The sequence below is a fragment of the Gallus gallus genome, chromosome 4, assembly GCF_016699485.2.
Source record: "Gallus gallus isolate bGalGal1 chromosome 4, bGalGal1.mat.broiler.GRCg7b, whole genome shotgun sequence".
Lineage (NCBI taxonomy): Eukaryota > Metazoa > Chordata > Aves > Galliformes > Phasianidae > Gallus > Gallus gallus.
In genome coordinates, this window is record NC_052535.1 from 22,213,365 (window position 1) to 22,224,363 (window position 10,999).

Below are 10,999 nucleotides of genomic sequence, written 5' to 3' on the forward strand. Positions count from 1 at the left end.
CACAGAACTATTTCATAGCATATATAAGATGTATTTGTTTGGAGTTCTGCATATAATTCCTTCACAGCTCTGCCAGCCATAAGCAATGTTATTCAACCCTCCCTTTTGCAACAATAAACCATAGTTTCCACCCAGCATTTATCCCCCACCATACACCAAAATACTTATCCCATTTCTATAGCAAGTTTACTTTTGGGTGAGATTTTAATGAAATAACAAACTATGAAGCACTATGAGAGTGAAATTGTGGAGGGCTAAGTGAATAATTCAGGAGAGGTGTGCGCAAGTGGGAGCTGTTAATTCGACTGCCAAACTACCAAAACTTCCCAGATCCCTCAAAAAACAAAGCCAAAAAGTAATCTCTGCTCACCATCCTTGCCCAGCTTTCAGTGTCGAGAGGTAGATGGGAACAGTGAATTTCAGATTTGGCTTATGCCACTGAAAAGCCTTAAACCAGCTTTCAGGAATGGAGAGTCTTAATTTAATTACTCTCTAGTGTCTAGACATATTAAGATAGGCTGTAGAGCAATGTCACTCTTAACTGGGGACTCACATCCCTGAATCCTCTTCAGGATTTAAGTGTCTAAGTCCTTTATTTCATTTCAAAAAAAGCTCCCAGAGGATGAACAGGTGATAGAGGTCATTCAGCTAACAAACAGAACAATAATTAAGCCAAGTGTACTAATTTATTTAAAAAAAAAAAACACCTAAAATCTGGTGCAGTACACAGCAGAAATCTTGTTGCAGAATTTTGAACTTCCATTGAAATTCTGAACAAAATAACCATGATTAATTTGTAAATCAAGCTTTGATGAATCAAATCCTCAGCATAATGTTCATCACAACCTAAGATGATATCTTGACTTTTTTTCCAGTAAATAATAAGCCAAGAACTTAAGTATTCATTTACTTCATAAAATAAAAATTATGATAATCATGGAAGAGATCATACTTCTATTTTGTGTGGCTGTTTTCTAATCTAATTTACCCTACAGAGTAAAAGTTCTAAGACAAGTAAATTCTGGTTTTCACTGACCTAACATGACAGCAGAAAAAGGAATTGTGTGATAATCTTTCAGTCAGACTGACATATAAAGAGAACAGAATAGTTTTGCTTTACTAAAACAAACAAACAAAAAACAGCCTAAGAAGAACTGTGACCCTCCATTTAGGCTCTTCTGATGTATTAGGTGTTGTATAGTACCTATGCCCAGCCCACCAGTCACGCAGGCCCCACCCTTGAAGTTCATAACACGCCCACCGTGGCATTAGCTTTAGACTGCCAAAACCGCCCGTTTGTTAAGGCGTTCATGTCATATATCGGCCTGCCACCTGACTTTTCGGGTTGTTGCTCTGTCCCAGTCACGGCACTTATTGACTTGGGGGCGGATGTCACGGTGATATCTGATGAGGACTGGCCTAAGGAGTGGCCTGTGGGGACCTCTCAGGTGATCAGAGGGGTGGGAGGGACCATACCTGCTAGACGATCCTTGGCAGAGGTGGAGATTGTCATAGTCAATGGGGACAGTTCGTTGGAGAGACCTGCCTTGCTTGTCCCACTTATTGCCAAAGTACCGGGGACGCTACTAGGATGGGATTTCTTAAACAGAGTGGGTGCACGCATTTTATATATTACAAATTTACAAAATATTTATATATTTACAAATTTATAATAAGGGCCACTGTCTGCCAGCTGTCCACTGCATACGCAATTCCACTGCAGTGGAAACGGGACGCGCGCCCCATTTGGATGGATCAGTGGCCTCTTTCCTTCGAGAAGCTTAAAGCACTCAGGCAATTAATTTCACAGGAACTTCAATTAGGGCTTATAGAACCCTCTCTTAGTCAATGGAACACCCCGATTTTTGTTATACAGAAGCGCTCCGGTGCCTTCTGCCTGTTGCACGACTTGGGCGCGGTCAGTGCCCAACTTGTGTCTTTTGGGGCAGTGCAGCAGGGTGGACCAGTTTTGTCAGCCATACCCAAGGAATGGCCGCTGGTGGTCATAGATCTTAAAGATGGCTTTTTCTCCATTCCTCTTGCGGAAGAAGATTGGGAGGCGTTTGCCTTTATGGTACCGATGCTCAATAACTTAGGCCCCGCTGAAAGATTTCAATGGCGTGTCCTCCCGCAAGGAATGGCATGCTCCCCTACTATTTGTCAGTTAGTGGTAGGTAGAGTATTGGAATCAGCTAGGAGAGACTTCCCTTGATACATAATCTCACACTATATGGATGACCTTTTGCTTGCCGCTCCTACTGAGTTAGGGTTACAAATGCTTGAGTTGAGGTAATGGCTACTCTAACTGCCACTGGGTTCACTGTTTCAGAGCAAAAGGTACAGAGAGGCCCGGGAGTTGAGTACCTGGGGTATAGGTTTGGTCCCGAGATGGTCCAGCCAGTTGGTCTCGTTATTCAGCCGCACGTTAAGACGTTGTGGGATGTGCAGAAACTGGTAGGAGCCCTCCAGTGGGTGTGGGGTGCATTGGTGATACCCCCTCAATTGATGAAGCCCTTTTATGATCAGCTGAAGGGGTCTGATCCGAAGGAACCACAGGACCTGACTCATGAAATGGCCATGGCTTGGCAAGAGACCTTACAAAGCTGTATGGAAAATTCACTTGCGCGATGGGATCCTGCCCAGGCCCTTGAAGCAGCTGTTTGCAGGTGTGAGGCAGGAACCACCGCTGTTCTGGGCCACTCTCTCAACACCAAACCGCAACCATTGTGGTGGATGTTTTCAGTACAACCCATGTGCGCCTATGCCTCCTGGCTCGAGATATTGGCGATGTTACTCAGGAAAACCTGATTGCTCTCGGTGCGGGCTCTAGGGAGAGAGCCTGATGTGATACACTTACAGAGTTTGTTCCGTGATGTACAGCCGTTCCCTGAGATCCTTCTCACAGTGCTAAGAGATTCTGGAGGGCTGATAAGGTACTCAGACTCCCTGCCCATTTTCAACGTGGCTAAGCCACTTGGTGTCTCCTTGTGGGTGCGGGTTCAAACCTGTCCACTTGAAGGGCCAACGTTATTTACAGATGCATCCTCGAGGACCGGTCAGGGAGCAGTGGTTTGGCAAGATTCTAGCAATAGTTGGCAGACTGCTGTTTTCACAGATCGAAGAGTCAGCGTGCAGATGCTCGAGGTGATGGCCATAGCCGTTTCGGGGTGCCTTTGGCGTGAGATACCTTGTAACATCGTTACAGACTCTGCTTTTGCAGCTAAACTATTAGCCCGGATGGGTCGGGAGGGCCTCCTGAGCACAGAAGCTGCTGGCATGCTGGAAGAGGCTTTAGCCTCTCGTACGGCCACTGTTGCTATTTTGCATGTGCGCAGTCACTCTGAGGTGCCAGGCTTTTTTACAACAGGTAACGCAGTGTCAGATAAAGCTGCCAGTATGCAGGTTTTTACAGTCCAAAAAGCCCATGATCTTCACTCTACTCTTCATATAGGGGCCCATGCGCTTTTTAGAACTTGTTCCATTCCACTATCTGTTGCGCGTGATGTTGTTCAGGCATGTCCTCATTGTAACTCGGCGCCTGTGATAGGGGCCGGGGTTAACCCTTGTGGCCTTGGACCATTGCAGGTCTGGCAAACAGATTTCACCAGGGAGCCACGTCTATCTCCCCGTCCATGGCTAGCGGTTACGGTAGATACCTCCTCTACCATCATTGTGGCCACCCAACATGCTAAGTCCAATTCAACATCAGTACAGAGTCACTGGGCGACCGCTATCACCATAATTGGCCTGCCTAGTCAGATTAAGACAGACAATGGATCATGTTTCACCTCACGCTCAACGAAAGAATGGCTGGTGGTGTAGGGGATCTTCCTGGTAATTCCCAGGGTCAGGCAATAGTGGAATGTGCCAACCAACTCCTCAAGGAAAACACACATGTCCTTGGGGAGGGGGAGGATATAGGGACAGGATACCTGTCGGTAGACAGGCTGAGCTCCTGGCGAAAGCCCTCTATGCATTGAACCATTTTGAGCGTGGTGACAGTAAGCGAACGCCAGTGCAGAAGAATTGGCAGCCAAAGATCTTGGGTGAAGGGCCTCCAGTCAGAGTAAAAACAGATAGTAGACTATGGGAAGCAGGATGGAGGATATTGGTATGGGGTAGGGGATACTCCACAGTAAAACATGAGGAGACAGGAAAAATTTTATGGACTCCATCGCGAAAGTCGTCAGGAAGGACGACTAAGATTATAACCCATTCCTGTATTTGTGTAATTAACAAGACAAGAGTTCCTTTTTGCAGAAGCTGCTGGTGGGAAAACCGAAGCCAGCACCAGAACAACCGGGGGACGGATTGTTGCATGTAGTCTCCGTTCGCTCGTCCGGTGTTCGTCCTCTGTCCACATGTAGGGCTTACTGCTGGGCGAAACCGACCCTTTACCAGGTCGGGGCCAGATGCTCACCCAGACCCCAGGAGTAAGTGAGGCAAATGGCGTTTATTCACTACTAAACACAGCTTATATACATTTTACCTAGATAACCGTGCTGTCATGTCCCACTCTGATTAGTTCACACCAGATAACATTGTACCTTATTTGGCCGTTTCCACATTCTTTTATCATCCTTCTTCTTCTCCTGTTTTCTCTGCAACAAGGTCAGCACGATAGCACTATCCCTCTATGTTTAGGGAGAGGCCTGTCCCGTACATCCCGTGCCCCCGCAAGACGCCTACTACAACATCTCCCCCTCCCTAAGCTAAATACTACTTACACACACACCTAACCCGTACATCGCGAAGCAGCGCAAAACGCCTAATCCTAAATATATTTCAGCACACTATTCCTACTATTTTCTACTACAGTTCTTAAGCAATCATCAGAGCAACAGGGAATTCTTTTCCGTGCTCGGCCAAGCCTTGCCCCGTTACAGCACGAACGCAACAACCTAAACCCCTCTATAATTTTTCACGCAATCTATGATACTCAATGTGATAGTCAAAAGTCTTGTCCATCATTCGTTGAAGGCAGTTCTGCAAGCATCCTACAAAGCATGGAAGACAGATTAGAATACACACAAAGATTGCAAATCCTACTGCGAGAGCTTTAAGCAATTGCTTTAACCATGAACCCGTTCCCCCAAACAGTCCGTCCAGCCAGCTTCCAAAGGGATCACGCTCTTCTTTAATTTTCTGCATATGTTCTTGTGTCCATTGTAGTTGTTTGTGACACTCTGTAATCGCCATGGACACCATAAATATCAGCAACATCTCCCCCTCCCTATGCATATAACTCTCGTCACATCGCACTCGGAACCTACAACTGTTCCCTAATTCTATGATATTTTATGCGTTCATCCATAAACTGATACATTGTTCTCGATAGACAATCCTGGAAGCACTTGATTATACATGGAATGATAGCTAATAGACAGGCTATGACAAGCAAGGCAAACAGTAGCGTCTTAACACCTTTCGCGAGCCACCTTCCTAGATCACCAAACGTGCGCGTAAACCAGTCCCCTATGGGATCATCTTCCACCCGTATCTTCTCTGTATGTTCCTTCATGGCTTGGAGCGCCTTGTGAATGGACTCACTATGATCGCTGAGATTGAAGCAACACATCCCTTCCACGTCTTGACACCCGTGTCCCTGCGCCAGGAGTAAGAAATCGATGGCTGCTCGATTCTGCAACACTGCGTGCCGGATGCTGCTCGTGTCCTCCAGCATCGCATTCAATATTAATGATGTTAAATTTGCTTGCTTAACCGACCAACATGCCAGTCGTTCGATCTCCTTTAAGGCCTGTGCTGCTGCTATACCAGGAGCAAAGAAAGAAGCAAATATCCGGGCTGTCACACTCCATAGCTGTAGCTCATCACCGCAGTCAGGCGAGAGACGACTCAGCGAGCGCCTGCTACGGCGGTGACCCGTAATGTTCGGCCCATATGTTATCCAGGTGGTAAAGTTAGGAGAGAGCATAGTCAATTGTCCTAGATAACAGGGCCCTCCCAAGGCATTACGCGGGATGCCTTGCCAAGCCCTGTCCCCACAAATCAAGAAGATACCTGGGGGGAGTGCCTTAGCAGTCCCATTGTTCCACAACACCTCTGGCTGTTCCCCGAAGGTAAACCCATATGCATAATAATTCCATTCCGTTGTGCAATTACCACCGCAACCCGTCGTGTTGCTGGAACATTTTGTCCCGTTGCTGTACCCCGCTGACCATTTTCCCCTTTTTGAACCACACCAATTAGAAAGGTCCCCTCTATAGTAACGAGTCTCGTTACTGGTGAATCCACAATATCTACGACTTATTGAAAAACTCTCTATGTTTATTGGACTTACCATCGTCCATGATTGGTTGACATAGGGCCTTATAAGAAGGTCATCACTTTTCCATTTTGCTATGAAGTCACGCAATTCTGCTTCCGCCCCACCAGTCCCATTAAAATTCCCATCAAAATTGTGACAAACTCTACTGCGATTGTTCTCTTTATAGCACACCGAACCAAAGGTAACACACGTACGTGTTGTTCCGTTCTTGATCATCTGGGACCCTAAAATATCCAATTCTTGGGGGTCCCAAGGGAGGGTTGTATTTAGAGCCTTTATCAAGCATGCTGTTTGGCTGGCTAAATCGGCGTCGTTATCGCAAGCAGTAACATTAGTGACGTATCCCTTAAAGGTGTTCAGAGGATACTGCGGAATGCCTATCAAGCAGGTGCGGAATGGTGAGGTCGCTGACTGTAGACTAAGGCAAAAATCTGTTCGGCCCGTCTTATTTGCCCAGGTGACCCATACGTTTCCTGGTTGTTGCAACAGATGAACTCCCCCCACCCCTGGGACAACGGAAATAATAACCATGCACACAAGTATCATTTGAAAGAAGAAGTAACCTCTTGATGGCAGCAATGGATGAGTGTCCTTCTGCTTCCTTTTCTTGCCGCCTGCGGGCTGCTGGGGTTTTTCTCCCGAGTCCGTTTTCGGTCTGCCCAGGAACATTTCCTGTAAGAAAGCTCAGTGTTCCACGTTATCGTCCTTCTTTGACAGGTCAGGTTTAACCTTCCGAGCCGGGACCCATACAACCCTTCCCGATTCCACATGCTTCACGGCAGCATATCCTCTTCCCCACACCAATATTCTCCATCCCGGTTCCCAGACCCCGATGTTCGTCTTAACTTTCACCGAAGGGCCTTCCTCTAGGATTTTGGGTTGCCAATGTTTTTCGACTGGTGTCCTTCTAGCGTCTCCTCTTTCGAAGTGATTCAGAGCATACAGGGCTCGTGCTAAAATCTCCGGCTGCCTACCTACAGGTATCTTATCCTTATATCCTTCCCCCTCTCCAAGGACACGAATTTTGTCTTTGAGGAGGCGATTTGCCCGTTCAACGATAGCCTGACCTTGTGAGTTGCCGGGGATACCTGTCACATGCTGTATGCCCCATCTGCTCAACCACTCCTGAGTGGAGCGGGATGTGAAACACGAACCATTGTCCGTCTTAATTTGGGCGGGAAGGCCTAGAATAGCGATGGCAACGGCCCAATGTGCCTGGGCTGACGTGGAGTTGGCTTTGGCGTGTTGTGTCGCGACTAATGCGGTAGAGGCTGTGTCTACAGTGACTGCGAGCCACCGCCTGGGTGAAAAGCGATCCTCCCAGGTGAAATCCGTTTGCCATATTTGCAATGGTCCTACCCCTCGGGGGTTGACTCCCGAACCTATAGCTGGGGCGGAATTGCAATGAGGGCAAGCCTGCACAACGTCTCTGGCCGCCGTGAGGGGGATACAACAGGTACGGGATAGTGCTCGGGCTCCTATATGAAGCGTAGAGTGCAGCTCTCTCGCTGTTTTGAGTGTAAAAACGTGGGTTCCCGCTGCTCGATCTGCTGCTGCATTCCCTTCGGTGAAGAACCCTGGAACCTCCGAGTGGCTCCTAACATGCATCACAGCGACAGGGGCAGTGCGAGTACACAGGGAGTCCTCTAGCACCATTGCCGCTTCTGTGCTAGAGATTCCTTCGTGCCCCATGGATAACAAAAGCTTTGCTGCAAAGGCGGAGTCGGTGACTATATTACATGGGATAGTCGGCCACAAACGCAAAGCCAGCGCCACGGCGCGGACTTCTAGTATCTGGACACTAGCCGTTACGTCCTGGAAAATGACAGACTTCCAACAACTGCCGCGACCCCAGACCACTGCACCCTGCCCTGTTGAGGAGGACGCATCCGTAAATAGCGTGGGTCCATCCACAGGTGAGGCTTGGACCCGACAGCGCAACGATAGTTGCATTGGTCTCGCGAGCTCGAAGATAGACAAAGAATCTGTGAATGTAACAGTAGCACTAGATCCTACAAGCGCTAGAAGAATAGGCTCAGGCAACGGCGATGTGTCACGGAAGGATCTGGGGAGGTAAATGACAGAGGGTTCTTGGCCAAAAATTCTGACCGCAGAGAGGCGGCATTTGCAGATAAGCCTAGCCAAGACTTCCAGCCAGGAAGTAAAGGCGTGCACTGGTTGTACTGAGTAGTTCCACCACAAGGGCTGTGGTTTAGCTCCGAGATCTTGTCCCAGTACACCTGTAGCACCGCTGTCACACTTACAGACTGCGACCTCTAACTCCTTCTTACAATTGTATCGAGACAAGGCAGTATGGAGGCAGGAGGTCACTATCTCATCCCAAGCTTCCGACATATCGGGGGTCAAGGCACGAGGCTCGCGGGGGTCAGACCCCTTTAGCTGGTCATAGAAAGGTTGCATCAGCCGGGGGGGAATTCCCAATGCTCCCCTTATCCACTGGAGAGCTCCCACTAGCTTTTGGACGTCCCACAGTGTCCTAATTCGAGGTGTGATGTTTACACCAGTCGGACGTACCGTTCCTTCATCAAACTTATATCCTAGAAATTGTACCCCCGATCCCCTCTGAATTTTTTCGGAGGAGACAGTGAAACCTGCTTTGGTTAACAGCGAAATCACACAGGTCTCCAGATCCTGGAGTCGTGCTAAAGTTGGAGCGGCTAGCAACAGATCATCCATATAATGCAGTATAATGCATTCACTTGCCTCTGAGGTGTGGTGCAATGGGCCAAGAATTTTACCCACCACCATTTGACAAATGGTGGGGGAGCAGGCCATGCCCTGTGGTAAAACTCGCCATTGGTACCTCTGAGTTGGCCTTTGATTATTAGAGACAGGGACCGTAAAAGCGAAAGCTTCTCTATCCTGCTCAGCTAGAGGTATCGAGAAAAAACAATCCTTCAAGTCAATGGCCGTTACTTCCCATTCCTCCGGCACCGCAGATAACACAGGTGCTCCCTGTTGCACCACACCAAAGGGTATAAGGTGAGAATTGACAGCGCGCAAGTCATGCAGCAAGCGAAAAGCCCCTGATTTCTTCTGAATTACAAACACCGGAGTGTTCCATCTACTAAGCGAAGGCTCTATGTGACCCAGGCGAAGCTCCCGGGCTACTAAAGTTTGCAAAGCATCAAGTTTCTCTTTCGGTAAGGGCCACTGGTCCACCCATACAGGACGGGTGTCCGGTTTCCAGCGCAAAGGGATAGCATATTGCGCTGACAATTGGCAGACCGTGGCCCCCATTATAAATTTGTAATGCGAGCGCCTATCTGTCGCAAGAAATCCCGCCCCAGAAGAGTTCCGGGGACACGCGCCACCAATGGTGTAAACAACGCCGGTTTCTCTAAGGAGCCATCCCTGTTAATCACAACCGCTTGTACCTCATTGGTAGACCGGCGTGAGGGGGTCGCCCCTCCAACCCCCATAATAGACTGCGAGGCCTCCGCGGGCCACGAGGATGGCCATTCTGTTTCCGCGACCACAGTAAGTCAGCGCCGGAATCTATAAGGGCAGTGACAAAGATAGATCGAGGGCCTTGAAAATCCGGCGGGAGGTTGGTGCAAGAAATAGTGGCTTTCACCAGAGGGCGCTCATGGGTACTTAGAGACAGCGCCGCCATGCGTAAACTTAGGTCAGGGGCCTGCATAGGTCGAAAAATGAAGTCACCGTGCTCGGACTGTCTCCCGTTGTTATTTCCCTGGCGTGGAGGCCTACGGGCCCTGCATTGTGGTGCTGCATGACCCTTCCGCCCACACTGCTGACATGTTACGCCTCCACCCGTACCCATTCTGCACTGGGCCCTAATGTGGCCCGCCTGACCACATCTAAAGCAAGGTCCTAACTGTCGGTCCGCACTACGATGGTCCGCCTCCCTACAGGCCATCATCACTCCTGCTACCGCCGCAGCTACCTCCCCTGCCACAGACGGACAGGCCTTTTGCTTATCTAGGACATACTTGATGGCCTCACCAGGGGTTTGGAGCCTCCCTGGCGCCGCTCGCAAAATCCCCTGCACCCCTTCACTGGACTTCTGATACAAGCAATCCAGGATGACGGGACCATGAACCGCTCTGGGCAGATCCGAGCCTTCCACTGCCTTAATTAATCTGTCTGCAAACTCCTGAAACGGCTCTGTGGGGCCTTGCGCGATCTCTGTCCACGGAGTAGTGGGCTCAGCACTCCTTGCAAACTTTCGGAACGCATCTATTGCAGCGTCCGTAGTCGCTATCAACTCTCCTGGTCTAAGTTGACAAACTTGTGCTTGAGGGGTCAGCAGACCTGGTGCATTGCCCGTTAATCTCTGTATATCGGACCCATATATGGGGTTTCTTTGATCACCCTGCGCCGTAATCAGCATTTGTTTTAATCTGGTATGCCACTCCTCTCTCCAGAGCGTATACTGCACTGGTTTCAACACCATGCGCATTAAATTTTCAATATCATAAGGCAGCATTGGGCCCGATGCTGTGAGGGCCTCAAGGGCATTCATCGTCAATGGCGATTTCAGCCCTTTCTTTTCTACTGCCTCAATCATCCTTGCTACCCCCTTTGGGTCCAACGGGACCCAGATTGGGCCTCCCTCCTCCGAGACAACAACTGGGAGTGTATAAGTTGCCGCCAGGCCTTTCTGTGCCACTTCCTCTTTAATCTGCCCCCAGTCAGTAAGCTTAAGTCTCCCCTCCCCCTTTCCTT

General features: G+C 49.0%; 1 protein-coding gene across 1 annotated transcript; it reads right to left on the reverse strand.

The window, feature by feature from the left end:
- Nucleotides 1-4,869: 4,869 nt before the first annotated feature.
- On the reverse strand, nucleotides 4,870-9,789 carry LOC100859304 (envelope glycoprotein gp95-like). The gene is made up of 2 exons (XM_040699567.2): nucleotides 9,573-9,789; nucleotides 4,870-6,666 (listed from the first exon to the last, which is right to left on the reverse strand). The coding sequence occupies exons 1-2, from the start codon at nucleotides 9,730-9,732 to the stop codon at nucleotides 5,270-5,272; spliced, it is 1,557 nt and encodes a 518-aa protein (XP_040555501.2). The 5' UTR covers nucleotides 9,733-9,789; the 3' UTR covers nucleotides 4,870-5,269.
- Nucleotides 9,790-10,999: the final 1,210 nt, after the last annotated feature.